Source organism: Hyla sarda, chromosome 9, assembly GCF_029499605.1.
Source record: "Hyla sarda isolate aHylSar1 chromosome 9, aHylSar1.hap1, whole genome shotgun sequence".
NCBI lineage: Eukaryota > Metazoa > Chordata > Amphibia > Anura > Hylidae > Hyla > Hyla sarda.
Genome location: NC_079197.1, coordinates 165,418,596 through 165,441,081, shown reverse-complemented (window position 1 = coordinate 165,441,081; position 22,486 = coordinate 165,418,596). Strand labels below are relative to the sequence as shown.

Here is a 22,486-nt window from a genome sequence, read left to right as displayed (position 1 = left end):
AAAAGGAACAGCTAGTGATCAGCTGATGGCCGCTTACCAGGAAACTGAACCATGATCAGCTGCCATCGCCAGGTGACAATGTGAGTGGTTGTACAATAGTGGCCACTGCAGGAGAAATGTGGTATTACATGGAGCCCATTCCAATGATTGACTAATACAAGGTCCAGCTGAGTCTCCCAAAGTAAGAGTGGCCTATTGTAATAGCTGGAGATTCTAATATAGAAGACTCCTCTAAATTATGTTTATATACCCAAATGGCTCTCTGTTTTGTTAGTTGACCCTTGTTATAGCACTCCCTGTGGAAGAAATTGTTTACTACACTTTAAACACAACCTTCATTCCCTTAGAGAACAATATACTTATTCTTCCCATGAAGCAATGCATGATGTCGTCCTACCTTTGTCTATTAACAGTAGAGTAAGGTTTTAAAGCGGCACTTCAGTGGAAAACATTTTTTTTTATTTCAACTGGTGCCAGAAAGTTATACAGATTTGTTAATTAATTCTGTATAAAAATCCTAATCCTTCCAGTACTTATCAGCTGCTGTATGCTCCAGAGGAAGTTGTGTAGTTCTTTCCAGTCTGACCACAGTGCTCTCTGCTGACACCTCTGTCGATATTAGGAACTGTCCAGAGCAGGTACAAATCCCCATAGCGAACCTCTTCTTCTATAAACAGTTCCTAATATGGACAGAGGGGGCAGCAGAGAACACTGTGGTCAGACAGGAAATAACTACACAACATACAGCAGCTGATAAGTACTGGAAGGATAAAAAAGGTTTCTCATATGAACACGGACACGGTCATTAAAAAACAGGTACAATGAAGCACAAATCTACGCGTTTCTGACCAGGATTGGGCCCTTCCTCAAGATGAAGTGCATCATAAGGTACAATGGAGACATATGCAGTATACATACACACTTTGTGATGCTCTGTAATTTGTGTGAAAGCTTTGTGTATGTGTGTATATACTGGATAAGTCTCCGTTGTACCTTATGATTCACTTAATCCTGAGGAAGGGCCCAATCCGGGTCAGAAACGCGTAGATTTGTGCTTAAATAAACAATTTATAGTTAATACTGTTGCATGCTATGCTTTTTGGATCCAGCGCTGCAACAAGTTCCAGTTTTTATTGCCTATCCTCTAACATTATACCGGACCTTCACCTGTTGTACCGGGAGGAACACAGCCGCAGGATCATTTGTACTATACGCTAACAGATGTGCTCTCAGCGCAACTCTGCAGAGTCAGGTACATGGACATGGAGCAGTAACTGGAACATGAAGTTCTTAAATTCTATAAACAATAAATTCTATAAACAGTGGCCCTCATTGCCCATGCGACACAAATTTGGTCGCACAACCTGACAAAAGATATCATCACTCTGAGTGTTTTTTAAACCCGTCAAAATGGGCGTGGTTATCACAAAAAGGGGCGTGTTCCCGACAAAAAAGAAAAAACACTCGGAGTATGATGAAAAACTCACAGGAAAACCTGTGAATTTTTATTCACCAAAACCCGACAGCTCTGAGCTGTCGGGAAATTACTGAAAACCGAGTGAATCCTACCCCCATCATGGAACAGGGTCTGTTCCATGTTGGGGGTAGTAGTACAGAGGTTGATCGCATCGGGTCTCACTTCTGAGATCCGATCCGATCAAAAGTTATTAAGCAGGGGAGCGGGCGGCATGGTCCACTCCCCAGCGATGTATGATGTGTTTTACTTTCATTTTCCCAGCCGGGCTCCCTGAATAGCCCGTACTGAGGAGCCAATCAGGGATCCCTGCGAGCTGCGGTGGGGAAAGATATATAGAATCGCTGGGGGGAGATGTATATGTCCCCACAGCTTCTATATATCTTGCCCCCCGCTGCACAATATGTCTTGTCCCCCGCCGCAGTGCATGTGTACACATATATATATATATATATATATATATATATATACTATATACCCCCCCGCATAGCGCTATTATATACCCCCCGCAGCGCATGTGTACACATATATATATATATACTATATACCCCCCGCATAGCGCTATTATATACCCCCCGCAGCGCATGTGTACACATATATATATATACTATATACCCCCCGCATAGCGCTATTATATACCCCCCGCAGCGCATGTAGATATATATTATACATGCCCCCGCACAGCGCATCTATATACACAACATGCCTCTGAAGCGCTATCAATGACTAATGCAGTGGTCTCCAACATGCGGACCTGTAGATGTTGCAAAACTACAACTCCCAGCATGCACTGAGCATTCTGGGAGTTGTAGTTTTGCAACATCTGGAGGTCCGCAAGTTGGAGACCACTGGCTAATACTTGTCAATGATAGCGCTTCAGAGGCATGTGTATAGAAGCGAAGTGGGGAGCAGACCTATAGCGTTATCTGGTCCCCACTTTGCTACAATACACAATCCTCAGCCATCACCGGAGCTGCCCCATCGCCTCCCCCATCCCAGGTGTTATAATTACCTGTTGCCGGGGTCCGCGGTCTGCGATGCTCCTGGCTTCGGTGCTCTTGCTGTGCGCTGTCACTGTGCGCACTGATGGTGACGTCACAACGTGCGTTGGGGACGTCACAATACAACCTGCGGGCCAACGGCTGTCCGGGCATGCTGGGAGTTGTAGTTTTGCAACATCTGGAGGTCCGCAGGTTGAAGACCACTGGTATTGGAGGTTATACTCACGTGTCCCCGCCGCTCCGAACCGTCACCGCTCGTCACCGCTGCCCTGGATGTCACCTTCCATCGCTGTCGCCGCGTCCCCGGGGTGTCCCCGACGCTCCGGCAAGGCCTCTGCTTCCCCGGAATCCTCGATCTCACGTCGCCGCCATCACGTCGCTACGCACGCCGCTCCTATTGGATGACGGGACGGCGTGCGCAGCAACGTGATGACGATGATGGAGAGCGCCGACGATGCAGGGGATCCCGAAGAGGACGCGCCGGAGCCCCGAGGACAGGTAAGTGATCGTCAGCGGACCACACGGGGCACCGTAAACGGCTATCCGGTGGCAGCTGAAGCAGTCTGCGCTGCCGGATAGTCGTTTATGCGATGGCCCCGACATACAAAAGCATCGTATGTTGATGCTGCCTTCAACATGCGATGGACTCTGAGAGTGATCGTATGCTGAAATGATCGTATGTCGGGGCCATCGTAGGTCGGGGGTCACTGTATATGTAATCTGTTGTGTATGTTCTCTGCAAGTGTGTTTGTGTCCATGTTTATGGCAATAAAATATTGTAATAGTAATATACATTGATGAAATACTGTAATCTTGAAAAACAAAAATAGGAAAAAGAAGGTTTCTCACCTCTACATGGAGAACAGTACGATGGGCGGATACAATACTTCATGGTTTGACCATAGCAGGTACACGGACAAGGTGTAGGCGTTGTGGGCTTTGTGGTTGTGGAGGTCACCACAGGCTTTATAGTGGTCACTGAAAACAAATATTTAATATCATAGTGAAAGTTGTCTCCACTGCGCCCTCTCGTATTCTGTAAAGTAGTTGTATTGGTCATGGTTAAGAAGGTGGAAAAATGACAATAAAAGGGGGTTATCCAAATTAGGTTAGGCTATAAATATTAGATCAGCACGGGTCCAACTCCTGGCAAAAATGTATATGATGTAAATGTGGTATCCTAGTACTTTACTGCGTCCTGTCAGGTAAACAGTGCTTCAAGTGCCATCGCTAGGCCCTGCTGCTCAGGTGATGCTTTAAAATTTGTTATGATCTTTGCCTGTTAGTTTATAAATTTATATTGTGTTGCAATGTACCTTCAAAACATGTACAGAATATCTGTAAGGAGGCATGATGCAGGGTACCAATGTGACCCTGATTGCCCAATGGGAGATCCCCTAGCTAGGTCATAAATAGTGTGTGGGGGGGGATTTATTAAGTTTAGAAGTTTGGGGTGACTAGTGCAGAGCTCTATGTGAGCTGCAGTGTGGAGAAGAGACAGCAGGAGAGTGAGGTGATTCAAGGGAAGCCTAGAATAAATCTTTAAGCAACCGCTCCATTCTGCAAGTGTTCCCAACCCAGGAGGATTCAGAAATTCCTAATCGTGAGTATAATGTATGGTGAGTCGACGGGCCACACAGAGATAGTTCATACTCTGGTGGTGTAGTGTTGATTGGACACTTTTAGAACCCTAGTCAGCGTGGGAGGCCTCAGAATTATGTCTAAAGTCCCACGTACGATACTACAAGTCACAGCAAGTCTACTGGGCTCCCAAGGGTTACACTGCATCTCCTCTTCTCTAGTCTGTGCTGTTAGGATTGTTATGTCTACTCCTGCCTCAGTAAAGACAGTTATCTATAACCTGACATAGGTGGATTTATTATTCCATGCCTGGCCCAGAAGAAGCTGTCCTATCATTGGACCGTGTAGGTTAACGGTGCCCTGGTGTCACGATCATACCCATACACCCTGCACAGAGTACCCCCAAAATGTGCGGCATATAAATAAAAAAGAAAAGACTCTCACCTAAACATGAAGAACAGTAGGACGGCCGGACACAAAACTTCACAGCTTGACCGAGGCAGGTACATGGACAAAATGGAGGTGTGGTGGTGTCTGTGGTTGAAGAATTTGTCACAGGACTCTTTGTAGAAGCTGAAATATAATGACATCCATTATTATAGGAATAAACACAACACTCAGGGATATAACAATGTCCGATCATTCTAGATGTTACATATACAGGGAGCAGAGGGGAATACACCCAATTCCCTGGCTCCTCCCCCCTGATCTCTATCTTTGGCTCCTATATATAATGTTGTCTACCAGCTGCTTATGATAGGTATATACCTTTCACCAGCAGATGGCAGCTGCAGACAGCGATATATACCATACAAAGTCAATGTAACATCACTGCTGTCTGGATCAGACTGTGCTGTTGTGTCCACTCCACCTCTTGTCCAGCAGAGAAGGTAAGTGAGTATATGTATGTGAATGTATGTATACACAGTACTGTATGCGTCACAGTGTGTATATGTGTGGGTGTGTATACATGTGTATATTTTTCAAAGTGTGTATATGTGTGAATATATGTTTGTATATGTGTTTTTTTTTTACTTGAGTACTTTCTCTGCAAGTGTGTATATGTCCATTCTTTTGGCCATGAACAACCCCCCCCCCCCCCCTTTACTAAATCCTGTGTATGAATGGTCCCGAGTTGTAGAGTTGTAAAAAATAAAAAGGTTATTTTAAAGGTTATAAAGAGGTTTCTCACCTCTACATGGAGAACAGTAGGATGGGCGGAAACAATACTTCATGGTTTGACCATAGCAGGTACACGGACAAGGTGTAGGCGTTGTGGGCTTTGTGGTTGTGGAGGTCACCACAGGCTTTATAGTGGTCACTGAAAACAAATATTTATTGTCATAGTCAGAATTGTCTCCACTGCGCCCTCTTGTATTCTGTAAAGTGGTTATCTCGTCATGATTATGAAGGTAGAAGAATTACAAAGGGGGTTATCCAAATTAGGTTAGGCCATAAATATTAGATCAGCAGGGGGCCAACTCCAGGCAAAAATGTATATGATGTAAATAGAAAAGAAAAGATTCTCACCTGTACATGGAGAACAGTAGGACGGACGGACACAAAACTTCACAGCGTGACCGAGGCAGGTACATGGGCAAAATGGAGGTGTGGTGGTGTCTGTGGTTGTAGAAGTTGTCACAGGGCTGTCCGTAGGAGCTGAAATATAATGTGTAAGAGTGAGTATATGTGTGTATATATATATATATATATATATATATATATATATATATATATATATATAGCAAAAAGATGGAACTTGCACTCACCGTTCTTGTAGAGATTCTTCATACGGTCATTCCATTCTGGAAGGGAGACCTCGGTGATGTGGGGTGCTCAGAGGCAAACAGACATTTTCGCACACACCTGTGTGCTTCTTCCGGCCTCTCAGAGGCCGGAAGAAGTACACAGGTGTGTGCGAAAACGTCTGTTCGCCTCTGAGCACCTCGCATCACCGAGGTCTCCCTTCCAGAACGGAATGACCGTATGAAGAATCTCTACAAGAACGGTGAGTGCAAGCTCCATCTTTTTGCCATATTTATGCCAGTTCTGTTGCTATCCTTCAGCTTTGCACCCCGTCGGTAGTACCACAATCAATGAATCTGGCTGCTGTCCTGCTGGGCTTACCGATTTTTTTCTATGTTGACAAAGACGGATTTGTATAATTGTGCTCTCTGATTTGCCTTTTTTCAATACATTAAAATGATTCTGACTGCCGATCAATATATATTAATACTTATATACTCATATACCATTGCTAATGCTGCAAAAATATATGTGTTACCTACCCTTAACCCATATATTAGCTTGCTATTTGCTTGTAACTAAAAGGAAGACCTTGGGATGATGCCAGAAGGATCAAGATGAGAAGTCAAGAGACAAAATATTTGAAGAAGATATAGACTGTATAGAAGGACAGCGAAATCTTGAATTTTCCGGTAGAAGAGTGAGGGGGTAAGTGAACTTTGGCCAAGAAAGAAATGTATGCTTAAATATGCTAATATATACAAACACAAAACTCAAATAACCAATCAAAATATGACATGATGATTTTGACGTGATAACTAACCTTCCCTTTTTTGTCAAATGAAAAAACAATGTACTTCCGTATAGTAAACAGAACTCTCTCTGGGAACTCTCTGAGTTTCTTGCTGAGAAAGAGTTTTATGCCAACTTTTTGTCTGGTGTAAATTTCTTGTGTGGACACGCACATTTTAAGGCCTCACCAACAGCCATCCTTGACACTGTATGTGTGTGTGTGTGTGGATATATTTGTATGTGATTTTTTAGGCACATGTTCTCTGCAAGTCTGTTTATGTCCAATTTTATGGCTATAAACATTCCCCCTGCAAAATCCTGTGTATGGATGACCTGAACTTTAAAAATAAAAGCTTAGTAATGTAGCTTGATGTATTATATTAATAGTAAAAAATAATAAAATAAAAAAAGGGAGAAGTAGGTTTCTCACCTCCACATGGAGAACAGTAGGACGGTCGTACACAGTATTTCATAGTTTGACCATAGCAGGTACATGGACAAGGAATGGGGTTGGTCAATGTTGTGGTGGTCACAGGAGTTGTTGTCATAACTGGGATGAAGAAACGTCATGTTAGAGACTGGATGTAGATGGACGAGGCCTGTTGGCCAAATTACAGCAAATATCTGTTGGGGGCAGTAGGAGGTCCCCAATATATCTACATTACATTGTCACATATCCCACCGAAACTGAATGGATTCTTCAACAACTATGAAATGTGTATGGACGCACTCACTCACTGTGTATGGACGCACTCACTCACTCACTGTGTATGGACGCACTCACTCACTCACTGTGTATGGACGCACTCACTCACTCACTGTGTATGGACACACTCACTCACTCACTGTGTATGGACGCACTCACTCACTCACTGTGTATGGACGCACCCACTCACTGTGTATGGACGCACTCACTCACTCACTGTGTATGGACACACTCACTCACTCACTGTGTATGGACGCACTCACTCACTCACTGTGTATGGACGCACTCACTCACTGTGTATGGACGCACGCACTCACTCACTGTGTATGGACGCACTCACTCACTGTGTATGGACGCACTCACTCACTGTGTATGGACGCACTCACTCACTGTGTATGGATGCACCCACTCACTGTGTATGGACGCACTCACTCACTCACTGTGTATGGACGCACCCACTCACTCACTGTTTATGGATGCACCCACTCACTCACTGTGTATGGACACACTCACTCACTGTGTATGGATGCACTCACTCACTGTGTATGGACGTACTCACTCACTCACTGTGTATGGATGCACCCACTCACTCACTGTGTATGGACGCACTCACTCACTGTGTATGGACGCACTCACTCACTGTGTATGGATGCACCCACTCACTGTGTATGGACGCACTCACTCACTCACTGTGTATGGACGCACCCACTCACTCACTGTTTATGGATGCACCCACTCACTCACTGTGTATGGACACACTCACTCACTGTGTATGGATGCACTCACTCACTGTGTATGGACGTACTCACTCACTCACTGTGTATGGATGCACCCACTCACTCACTGTGTATGGACGCACTCACTCACTCACTGTGTATGGACGCACTCACTCACTCACTGTGTATGGACGCACTCACTCACTCACTGTGTATGGACACACTCACTCACTCACTGTGTATGGACGCACGCACTCACTCACTGTGTATGGACGCACTCACTCACTCACTGTGTATGGACGCACTCACTCACTCACTGTGTATGGACGCACGCACTCACTCACTGTGTATGGACGCACGCACTCACTCACTGTGTATGGATGCACCCACTCACTGTGTATGGACGCACTCACTCACTCACTGTGTATGGACGCACTCACTCACTCACTGTGTATGGACACACTCACTCACTCACTGTGTATGGACGCACCCACTCACTGTGTATGGACGCACGCACTCACTCACTGTGTATGGACGCACCCACTCACTGTGTATGGACGCACTCCCTCACTCACTGTGTATGGACGCACTCACTCACTCACTGTGTATGGACACACTCACTCACTCACTGTGTATGGACGCACTCACTCACTCACTGTGTATGGACGCACTCACTCACTGTGTATGGACGCACGCACTCACTCACTGTGTATGGACGCACTCACTCACTGTGTATGGACGCACTCACTCACTGTGTATGGACGCACTCACTCACTGTGTATGGATGCACCCACTCACTGTGTATGGACGCACTCACTCACTCACTGTGTATGGACGCACCCACTCACTCACTGTTTATGGATGCACCCACTCACTCACTGTGTATGGACACACTCACTCACTGTGTATGGATGCACTCACTCACTGTGTATGGACGTACTCACTCACTCACTGTGTATGGATGCACCCACTCACTCACTGTGTATGGACGCACTCACTCACTGTGTATGGACGCACTCACTCACTGTGTATGGATGCACCCACTCACTGTGTATGGACGCACTCACTCACTCACTGTGTATGGACGCACCCACTCACTCACTGTGTATGGACACACTCACTCACTGTGTATGGATGCACTCACTCACTGTGTATGGACGTACTCACTCACTCACTGTGTATGGATGCACCCACTCACTCACTGTGTATGGACGCACTCACTCACTCACTGTGTATGGACGCACTCACTCACTCACTGTGTATGGACGCACTCACTCACTCACTGTGTATGGACACACTCACTCACTCACTGTGTATGGACGCACGCACTCACTCACTGTGTATGGACGCACTCACTCACTCACTGTGTATGGACGCACTCACTCACTCACTGTGTATGGACGCACTCACTCACTCACTGTGTATGGACACACTCACTCACTCACTGTGTATGGACACACTCACTCACTCACTGTGTATGGACGCACGCACTCACTCACTGTGTATGGATGCACCCACTCACTGTGTATGGACGCACTCACTCACTCACTGTGTATGGACGCACTCACTCACTCACTGTGTATGGACACACTCACTCACTCACTGTGTATGGACGCACCCACTCACTGTGTATGGACGCACGCACTCACTCACTGTGTATGGACGCACCCACTCACTGTGTATGGACGCACTCCCTCACTCACTGTGTATGGACGCACTCACTCACTCACTGTGTATGGACGCACTCACTCACTGTGTATGGACGCACGCACTCACTCACTGTGTATGGACGCACTCACTCACTGTGTATGGACGCACTCACTCACTGTGTATGGACGCATCCACTCACTGTGTATGGACGCACTCACTCACTCATTCACTCACGGTGTATGGACGCACTCACTCATTCACTCACTGTGCATGGACGCACTCACTCACTCACTCACTCACTGTGTATGGACGCACTCACTCACTGTGTGTGGACGCACTCACTCACTCACTGTGTATGGACGCACTCACTCACTCACTGTGTATGGACGCACTCACTCACTCACTGTGTATGGACACACTCACTCACTCACTCACTGTGTATGGACGCACTCACTCACTCACTGTGTATGGACGCACCCACTCACTCACTGTGTATGGACGCACCCACTCACTGTGTATGGACGCACTCACTCACTCACTGTGTATGGACGCACTCACTCACTGTGTATGGACGCACGCACTCACTGTGTATTGACGCACGCACTCACTCACTGTGTATGGACGCACTCACTCACTGTGTATGGACGCACTCACTCACTCACTGTGTATGGACGCACTCACTCACTGTGTATTGATGCACCCACTCACTCACTGTGTATGGACGCACTCACTCACTCACTGTGTATGGACGCACCCACTCACTGTGTATGGACGCACTCACTCACTCACTGTGTATGGACACACTCACTCACTCACTGTTTATGGACACACTCACTCACTCACTGTGTATGGATGCACTCACTCACTCACTGTGTATGGACGCACGCACTCACTCACTGTGTATGGACGCACTCACTCACTCACTGTGTATGGACGCACCCACTCCCTCACTGTGTATGGACGCACCCACTCACTGTGTATGGACGCACCCACTCACTCACTGTGTATGGACGCACTCACTCACTCACTGTGTATGGACACACTCACTGTGTATGGATGCACTCACTCACTCACTGTGTATGGACGTACTCACTCACTCACTGTGTATGGATGCACCCACTCACTCACTGTGTATGGACGCACTCACTCACTGTGTATGTACGCACTCACTCACTCACTGTGTATGGACGCACTCACTCACTCACTGTGTATGGACGCACCCACTCACTCACTGTGTATGGACGCACCCACTCACTGTGTATGGACGCACTCACTCACTCACTGTGTATGGACGCACTCACTCACTGTGTATGGACGCACGCACTCACTGTGTATTGACGCACGCACTCACTCACTGTGTATGGACGCACTCACTCACTGTGTATGGACGCACTCACTCACTCACTGTGTATGGACGCACTCACTCACTGTGTATGGATGCACCCACTCACTCACTGTGTATGGACGCACTCACTCACTCACTGTGTATGGACGCACCCACTCACTGTGTATGGACGCACTCACTCACTCACTGTGTATGGACACACTCACTCACTCACTCACTGTTTATGGACACACTCACTCACTCACTGTGTATGGATGCACTCACTCACTCACTGTGTATGGACGCACACACTCACTCACTGTGTATGGACGCACTCACTCACTCACTGTGTATGGACGCACCCACTCCCTCACTGTGTATGGACGCACCCACTCACTGTGTATGGACGCACCCACTCACTCACTGTGTATGGACGCACTCACTCACTCACTGTGTATGGACACACTCACTGTGTATGGATGCACTCACTCACTCACTGTGTATGGACGTACTCACTCACTCACTGTGTATGGATGCACCCACTCACTCACTGTGTATGGACGCACTCACTCACTGTGTATGGACGCACTCACTCACTCACTGTGTATGGACGCACTCACTCACTCACTGTGTATGGACGCACTCACTCACTCACTGTGTATGGACGCACGCACTCACTCACTGTGTATGGATGCACCCACTCACTGTGTATGGACGCACTCACTCACTCACTGTGTATGGACGCACTCACTCACTCACTGTGTATGGACACACTCACTCACTCACTGTGTATGGACGCACCCACTCACTGTGTATGGACGCACTCACTCACTGTGTATGGATGCACTCACTCACTCACTGTGTATGTACGCACTCACTCACTGTGTATGGACGCACGCACTCACTCACTGTGTATGGACGCACCCACTCACTGTGTATGGACGCACTTACTCACTGTGTATGGACGCACTCACTCACTGTGTATGGACGCATCCACTCACTGTGTATGGACGCACTCACTCACTCATTCACTCACGGTGTATGGACGCACTCACTCATTCACTCACTGTGTATGGATGCACTCACTCAATCACTGTGTATGTACGCACTCACTCACTGTGTATGGACGCACCCACTCACTGTGTATGGACGCACCCACTCACTGTGTATGGACGCACTCACTCACTCACTGTGTATGGACACACTCACTCACTCACTCACTGTTTATGGACACACTCACTCACTGTGTATGGATGCACTCACTCACTCACTGTGTATGGACGCACACACTCACTCACTGTGTATGGACGCACTCACTCACTCACTGTGTATGGACGCACCCACTCCCTCACTGTGTATGGACGCACCCACTCACTGTGTATGGACGCACCCACTCACTCACTGTGTATGGACGCACTCACTCACTCACTGTGTATGGACACACTCACTGTGTATGGATGCACTCACTCACTCACTGTGTATGGACGTACTCACTCACTCACTGTGTATGGATGCACCCACTCACTCACTGTGTATGGACGCACTCACTCACTGTGTATGGACGCACTCACTCACTCACTGTGTATGGACGCACTCACTCACTCACTGTGTATGGACGCACTCACTCACTCACTGTGTATGGACGCACGCACTCACTCACTGTGTATGGATGCACCCACTCACTGTGTATGGACGCACTCACTCACTCACTGTGTATGGACGCACTCACTCACTCACTGTGTATGGACACACTCACTCACTCACTGTGTATGGACGCACCCACTCACTGTGTATGGACGCACTCACTCACTGTGTATGGATGCACTCACTCACTCACTGTGTATGTACGCACTCACTCACTGTGTATGGACGCACGCACTCACTCACTGTGTATGGACGCACCCACTCACTGTGTATGGACGCACTTACTCACTGTGTATGGACGCACTCACTCACTGTGTATGGACGCATCCACTCACTGTGTATGGACGCACTCACTCACTCATTCACTCACGGTGTATGGACGCACTCACTCATTCACTCACTGTGTATGGATGCACTCACTCACTCACTGTGTATGTACGCACTCACTCACTGTGTATGGACGCACCCACTCACTGTGTATGGACGCACTAACTCACTGTGTATGGACGCACTCACTCACTGTGTATGGACGCATCCACTCACTGTGTATGGACGCACTAACTCACTGTGTATGGACGCACTCACTCACTGTGTATGGACGCATCCACTCACGGTGTATGGACGCACTCACTCACTCACTGTGTATGGACGCACTCACTCACTGTGTATTGACGCACGCACTCACTCACTGTGTATGGACGCACTCACTCACTGTGTATGGACGCACTCACTCACTCACTGTGTATGGACGCACTCACTCACTGTGTATGGATGCACCCACTCACTCACTGTGTATGGACGCACTCACTCACTCACTGTGTATGGACGCACCCACTCACTGTGTATGGACGCACTCACTCACTCACTGTGTATGGACACACTCACTCACTCACTCACTGTTTATGGACACACTCACTCACTCACTGTGTATGGATGCACTCACTCACTCACTGTGTATGGACGCACACACTCACTCACTGTGTATGGACGCACTCACTCACTCACTGTGTATGGACGCACCCACTCCCTCACTGTGTATGGACGCACCCACTCACTGTGTATGGACGCACCCACTCACTCACTGTGTATGGACGCACTCACTCACTCACTGTGTATGGACACACTCACTGTGTATGGATGCACTCACTCACTCACTGTGTATGGACGTACTCACTCACTCACTGTGTATGGATGCACCCACTCACTCACTGTGTATGGACGCACTCACTCACTGTGTATGGACGCACTCACTCACTCACTGTGTATGGACGCACTCACTCACTCACTGTGTATGGACGCACTCACTCACTCACTGTGTATGGACGCACGCACTCACTCACTGTGTATGGATGCACCCACTCACTGTGTATGGACGCACTCACTCACTCACTGTGTATGGACGCACTCACTCACTCACTGTGTATGGACACACTCACTCACTCACTGTGTATGGACGCACCCACTCACTGTGTATGGACGCACTCACTCACTGTGTATGGATGCACTCACTCACTCACTGTGTATGTACGCACTCACTCACTGTGTATGGACGCACGCACTCACTCACTGTGTATGGACGCACCCACTCACTGTGTATGGACGCACTTACTCACTGTGTATGGACGCACTCACTCACTGTGTATGGACGCATCCACTCACTGTGTATGGACGCACTCACTCACTCATTCACTCACGGTGTATGGACGCACTCACTCATTCACTCACTGTGTATGGATGCACTCACTCACTCACTGTGTATGTACGCACTCACTCACTGTGTATGGACGCACCCACTCACTGTGTATGGACGCACCCACTCACTGTGTATGGACGCACTCACTCACTCACTGTGTATGGACACACTCACTCACTCACTCACTGTTTATGGACACACTCACTCACTGTGTATGGATGCACTCACTCACTCACTGTGTATGGACGCACACACTCACTCACTGTGTATGGACGCACTCACTCACTCACTGTGTATGGACGCACCCACTCCCTCACTGTGTATGGACGCACCCACTCACTGTGTATGGACGCACCCACTCACTCACTGTGTATGGACGCACTCACTCACTCACTGTGTATGGACACACTCACTGTGTATGGATGCACTCACTCACTCACTGTGTATGGACGTACTCACTCACTCACTGTGTATGGATGCACCCACTCACTCACTGTGTATGGACGCACTCACTCACTGTGTATGGACGCACTCACTCACTCACTGTGTATGGACGCACTCACTCACTCACTGTGTATGGACGCACTCACTCACTCACTGTGTATGGACGCACGCACTCACTCACTGTGAATGGATGCACCCACTCACTGTGTATGGACGCACTCACTCACTCACTGTGTATGGACGCACTCACTCACTCACTGTGTATGGACACACTCACTCACTCACTGTGTATGGACGCACCCACTCACTGTGTATGGACGCACTCACTCACTGTGTATGGATGCACTCACTCACTCACTGTGTATGTACGCACTCACTCACTGTGTATGGACGCACGCACTCACTCACTGTGTATGGACGCACCCACTCACTGTGTATGGACGCACTTACTCACTGTGTATGGACGCACTCACTCACTGTGTATGGACGCATCCACTCACTGTGTATGGACGCACTCACTCACTCATTCACTCACGGTGTATGGACGCACTCACTCATTCACTCACTGTGTATGGATGCACTCACTCACTCACTGTGTATGTACGCACTCACTCACTGTGTATGGACGCACCCACTCACTGTGTATGGACGCACTAACTCACTGTGTATGGACGCACTCACTCACTGTGTATGGACGCATCCACTCACTGTGTATGGACGCACTAACTCACTGTGTATGGACGCACTCACTCACTGTGTATGGACGCATCCACTCACGGTGTATGGACGCACTCACTCACTCACTGTGTATGGACGCACTCACTCACTGTGTATGGACGCACTCACTCACTCACTGTGTATGGACGCACTCACTCACTCACTGTGTATGGACGCACTCACTCACTCACTGTGTATGGACGCACTCACTCACACACTGTGTATGGACGCACTCACTCACACACTGTGTATGGACGCACTCACTCACTGTGTGTGGACGCACTCACTCACTGTGTGCGGACGCACTCACTCGGACAGGGTACATACTGTAATCCAAATATACAACTATATAGTGTAATGGTGCTTTTTATGTACAGAATGTGGTAAACTATATAATCTCAGGGTATTGGTATTTGAAATTAAAGTATATGCTATAAATAGTAGAGAAAAGATTCTCACCTGTACATGGAGAACAGTAGGACGGCCGAACACAAAACTTCACAGCGTGACCGAGGCAGGTACATGGGCAAAATGGAGTTGTGGTGGTGTCTGTGGTTGTAGAAGTTGTCACAGGGCTGTCCGTAGGAGCTTAAATATAATGTGTAAGAGTGAGTATATGTGTGTAAATAAATATACATATATATATATATATATATATATATATATATATAGCAAAAAGATGGAACTTTCACTCACCGTTCTTGTAGAGATTCTTCATACGGTCATTCCGTTCTGGAAGGGAGACCTCGGTGATGTGGGGTGCTCAGAGGCAAACAGACATTTTCGCACACACCTGTGTGCTTCTTCCGGCCTCTCAGAGGCCGGAAGAAGTACACAGGTGTGTGCGAAAACGTCTGTTCGCATCTGAGCACCTCGCATCACCGAGGTCTCCCTTCCAGAACGGAATGACCGTATGAAGAATCTCTACAAGAACGGTGAGTGCAAGCTCCATCTTTTTGCCATATTTATGCCAGTTCTGTTGCTATCCTTCAGCTTTGCACCCCGTCGGTAGTACCACAATCAATGAATCTGGCTGCTGTCCTGCTGGGCTTACCGATTTTTTTCTATGTTGACACAGATGGATTTGTATAATTGTGCTCTCTGATTTGCCTTTTTTCAATACATTAAAATGATTCTGACTGCCGATCAATATATATTAATACTTATATACTCATATACCATTGCTAATGCTGCAAAAATATATGTGTTACCTACCCTTAACCCATATATTAGCTTGCTATTTGCTTGTAACTAAGAGGAAGACCTTGGGATGATGCCAGAAGGATCAAGATGAGAAGTCAAAAGACAAAATATTTGAAGAAGATATAGACTGTATAGAAGGACAGCGAAATCTTGAATTTTCCGGTAGAAGAGTGAGGGGGTAAGTGAACTTTGGCCAAGGAAGAAATGTATGCTTAAATATGCTAATATATACAGACACAAAACTCAAATAACCAATCAAAATATAACATGATGATTTTGACGTGATAACTAACCTTCCCTTTTTTGTCAAATGAAAAAACAATGTACTTCCGTACAGTAAACAGAACTCTCTCTGGGAACTCTCTGAGTTTCTTGCTGAGAAAGAGTTTTATGCCAACTTTTTGTCTTGTGTAAATTTCTTGTGTCGACACGCACATTTTAAGGCCTCACCAACAGCCATCCTTGACACTGTATGTGTCACTGTGGGTATATGTGTGTGTGTGGATATATTTGTATGTGATTTTTTAGGCATATGTTCTCTGCAAGTCTGTTTATGTCCAATTTTATGGCAATAAACATTCCCCCTGCAAAATCCTGTGTATGGATGACCTGAACTTTAAAAATAAAAGCTTAGTAATGTAGCTTGATGTATTATAGTAATAGCAAAATAATAATACAATAAAAAAAAAAGAAGAAGTAGGTTTCTCACCTCCACATGGAGAACAGTAGGACGGTCGTACACAGTATTTCATAGTTTGACCATAGCAGGTACACGGACAAGGAATGGGGTTGGTCAATGTTGTGGTGGTCACAGGAGTTGTTGTCATAACTGGGAATGAAGAAACGTCATGTTAGAGACTGGATGTAGATGGACGAGGCCTGTTGGCCAAATTACAGCAAATATCTGTTGGGGGCAGTAGGAGGTCCCCAATATATCTACATTACATTGTCACATATCCCACCGAAACTGAATGGATTCTTCAACAACTATGAAATGTGTATGGACGCACTCACTCACTCACTGTGTATGGACGCACTCACTCACTCACTGTTTATGGACGCACTCACTCACTGTGTATGGACGCACTCACTCACTGCGTATGGACGCACTCACTCACTGTGTATGAACGCACTCACTCACTGCGTATGGACGCACTCACTCAATCACTGTGTATGGACGCACCCACTCACTGTGTATGGACGCACTCACTCACTCACTGTGTATGGACGCACTCACTCACTGTGTATGGACGCATTCACTCACTCACTGCGTATGGACGCACTCATTCACTGTGTATGGACGCACTCACTCACTGTGTATGGACGCACTCACTCACTCACTGTGTATGGACGCACTCACTCACTCACTGTGTATGGACTCACTCACTCAATCACTTTGTATGGACGCACCCACTCACTGTGTATGGACGCACTCACTCACTGTGTATGGACACACTCACTCACTCACTGTGTATGGATGCACTCACTCACTCAATCACTGTGTATGGACGCACTCACTCACTGTGTATGGACGCACTCACTCACTCACTGTATATGGACGCACCCACTCACTCACTGTGTATGGACGCACCCACTCACTCACTGTGTATGGACGCACTCACTCACTCACTGTGTATGGACGCACGCACTCACTCACTGTGTATGGACGCACCCACTCACTCACTGTGTATGGATGCACCCACTCACTCACTGTGTATGGACGCACTCACTCACTGTGTATGGACACACTCACTCACTCACTGTGTATGGATGCACTCACTCACTCACTGTGTATGGACGTACTCACTCACTCACTGTGTATGGATGCACCCACTCACTCACTGTGTATGGACGCACTCACTCACTCACTGTGTATGGACGCACTCACTCTCTCACTGTGTATGGACGCACTCACTCACTCACTGTGTATGGACGCACTCACTCACTCACTGTGTATGGACACACTCACTCACTCACTGTGTATGGACGCACGCACTCACTCACTGTGTATGGATGCACCCACTCACTGTGTATGGACGCACTCACTCACTCACTGTGTATGGACGCACTCACTCACTCACTGTGTATGGACACACTCACTCACTCACTGTGTATGGACGCACCCACTCACTGTGTATGGATGCACTCACTCACTCACTGTGTATGGACGCACTCACTCACTGTGTATGGATGCACGCACTCACTCACTGTGTATGGACGCACCCACTCACTGTGTATGGACGCACTCACTCACTGTGTATGGACGCATCCACTCACTCATTCATTCACTCACGGTGTATGGACGCACTCACTCATTCACTCACTGTGTATGGACGCACTCACTCACTCACTCACTGTGTATGGACGCACTCACTCACTGTGTATGGACGCACTCACTCACTCACTCACTGTGTATGGGCGCACTCACTCACTGTGTGTGGACGCACTCACTCACTCACTGTGTATGGACGCACTCACTCACTCACTGTGTATGGACACACTCACTCACTCACTGTGTATGGACGCACTCACTCACTCACTGTGTATGGACACACCCACTCACTCACTGTGTATGGACGCATCCACTCACTGTGTATGGACGCACTCACTCACTCATTCATTCACTCACGGTGTATGGACGCACTCACTCATTCACTCACTGTGTATGGACGAACTCACTCACTCACTCACTGTGTATGGACGCACTCACTCACTGTGTATGGACGCACTCACTCACTCACTCACTGTGTATGGACGCACTCACTCACTGTGTGTGGACGCACTCACTCACTCACTGTGTATGGACGCACTCACTCACTCACTGTGTATGGACACACTCACTCACTCACTCACTGTGTATGGACGCACTCACTCACTCACTGTGTAGGGACACACCCACTCACTCACTGTGTATGGACGCACCCACTCACTGTGTATGGATGCACTCACTCACTCACTGTGTATGGACGCACTCACTCACTGTGTATGGACGCACTCACTCACTGTGTATGGACGCACTCACTCACTGTGTATGGATGCACCCACTCACTGTGTATGGACGCACTCACTCACTCACTGTGTATGGACGCACTCACTCACTGTGTATGGATGCACCCACTCACTGTGTATGGACGCACTCACTCACTCACTGTGTATGGACACACTCACTCACTCACTGTGTATGGACACACTCACTCACTCACTGTGTATGGATGCACTCACTCACTCACTGTGTATGGACGCACGCACTCACTCACTGTGTATGGACGCACCAACTCACTCACTGTGTATGGATGCACCCACTCACTCACTGTGTATGGACGCACTCACTCACTCACTGTGTATGGACACACTCACTCACTCACTGTGTATGGATGCACTCACTCACTCACTGTGTATGGACGCATTCACTCACTCACTCACTCACTGTGTATGGACGCACTCACTCACTCACTGTGTATGGACGCACTCACTCACGCACTGTGTATGGACGCACTCACTCACTCACTGTGTATGGATGCACCCACTCACTGTGTATGGACGCACTCACTCACTCACTGTGTATGGACGCACTCACTCACTCACTGTGTATGGACACACTCACTCACTGTGTATGGATGCACGCACTCACTCACTGTGTATGGACGCACCCACTCACTGTGTATGGACGCACTCACTCACTGTGTATGGACGCACTCACTCACTGTGTATGGACGCATCCACTCACTGTGTATGGACGCACTCACTCACTCATTCACTCACGGTGTATGGACGCACTCACTCATTCACTCACTGTGTATGGACGCACTCACTCACTCACTGTGTATGGACGCACTCACTCACTGTGTATGGACGCACTTTAATTTCAAATACCAATACCCTGAGATTATATAGTTTACCACATTCTGTACATAAAAAGCACCATTACACTATATAGTTGTATATTTGGATTACAGTATGTACCCTGTCCGAGTGAGTGCGTCCACACACAGTGAGTGAGTGCGTGGACGCACTCACCCGGACAGGGTACATACTGTAATCCAAATATACAACTATATAGTGTAATGGTGCATTTTATGTACAGGATGTGGTAAACTATATAATCTCAGGGTATTGGTATTTGAAATTAAAGTATATGCTATAAATAGTAGAGAAAAGATTCTCACCTGTACATGGAGAACAGTAAGACGGTCGGACACAAAACTTCACAGCGTGACCGAGGCAGGTACATGGGCAAAATGGAGTTGTGGTGGTGTCTGTGGTTGTAGAAGTTGTCACAGGGCTGTCCGTAGGAGCTTAAATATAATGTGTAAGAGTGAGTATATGTGTGTAAATAAATATATTATATATATATATATATATATATATATATATATATATATATATATATAGCAAAAAGATGGAGCTTGCACTCACCGTTCTTGTAGAGATTCTTCATACGGTCATTCCGTTCTGGAAGGGAGACCTCGGTGATGTGGGGTGTTCAGAGGCAAACAGACATTTTTGCACACACCTGTGTGCTTCTTCCGGCCTCTCAGAGGCCGGAAGAAGTACACAGGTGTGTGCGAAAACGTCTGTTCGCCTCTGAGCACCTCGCATCACCGAGGTCTCCCTTCCAGAACGGAATGACCGTATGAAGAATCTCTACAAGAACGGTGAGTGCAAGCTCCATCTTTTTGCCATATTTATGCCAGTTCTGTTGCTATCCTTCAGCTTTGCACCCCGTCGGTAGTACCACAATCAATGAATCCGGCTGCTGTCCTGCTGGGCTTACCGATTTTTTTCTGTGTTGACACAGATGGATTTGTATAATTGTGCTCTCTGATTTGCCTTTTTTCAATACATTAAAATGATTCTGACTGCCGATCAATATATATTAATACTTATATACTCATATACCATTGCTAATGCTGCAAAAATATATGTGTTACCTACCCTTAACCCATATATTAGCTTGCTATTTGCTTGTAACTAAGAGGAAGACCTTGGGATGATGCCAGAAGGATCAAGATGAGAAGTCAAAAGACAAAATATTTGAAGAAGATATAGACTGTATAGAAGGACAGCGAAATCTTGAATTTTCCGGTAGAAGAGTGAGGGGGTAAGTGAACTTTGGCCAAGAAAGAAATGTATGCTTAAATATGCTAATATATACAGACACAAAACTCAAATAACCAATCAAAATATAGCATTATGATTTTGACGTGATAACTAACCTTCCCTTTTTTGTCAAATGAAAAAACAATGTACTTCCGTACAGTAAACAGAACTCTCTCTGGGAACTCTCGGAGTTTCTTGCTGAGAAAGAGTTTTATGCCAACTTTTTGTCTGGTGTAAATTTCTTGTGTGGACACGCACATTTTAAGGCCTCACCACCAGCCATCCTTGACACTGAATGTGTGTGTGTGTGTGGATATATTTGTATGTGATTTTTTAGGCACATGTTCTCTGCAAGTCTGTTTATGTCCAATTTTATGGCTATAAACATTCCCCCTGCAAAATCCTGTGTATGGATGACCTGAACTTAAAAAAAAAAAAAGGAAGAAGAAGGTTTTTCACCTCCACATGGAGAACAGTAGGACGGTCGTACACAGTATTTCATAGTTTGACCATAGCAGGTACACGGACAAGGAATGGGGTTGGTCAATGTTGTGGTGGTCACAGGAGTTGTTGTCATAACTGGGAATGAAGAAACGTCATGTTAGAGACTGGATGTAGATGGACGAGGCCTGTTGGCCAAATTACAGCAAATATCTGTTGGGGGCAGTAGGAGGTCCCCCACATAGCTACATTAC

The 22,486-nt window shown here is 47.0% G+C and overlaps 1 protein-coding gene across 1 annotated transcript in view; it reads right to left on the bottom strand.

Moving 5' to 3' along the window:
• The window catches only part of LOC130291994 (mucin-2-like), a 66,085-nt gene that overhangs the window by 13,111 nt on the left and 30,488 nt on the right, over positions 1 to 22,486 (bottom strand). The window contains exons 14-21 of the mRNA XM_056541425.1: positions 22,251 to 22,370; positions 17,401 to 17,520; positions 15,948 to 16,076; positions 7,025 to 7,144; positions 5,587 to 5,715; positions 5,249 to 5,377; positions 4,501 to 4,629; positions 3,325 to 3,453 (exon numbers count right to left, since the gene is read on the bottom strand). Coding sequence (XP_056397400.1) covers positions 3,325 to 3,453; positions 4,501 to 4,629; positions 5,249 to 5,377; positions 5,587 to 5,715; positions 7,025 to 7,144; positions 15,948 to 16,076; positions 17,401 to 17,520; positions 22,251 to 22,370 — 1,005 coding nt within the window. The remainder of the gene's footprint in view (positions 1 to 3,324; positions 3,454 to 4,500; positions 4,630 to 5,248; positions 5,378 to 5,586; positions 5,716 to 7,024; positions 7,145 to 15,947; positions 16,077 to 17,400; positions 17,521 to 22,250; positions 22,371 to 22,486) is intronic.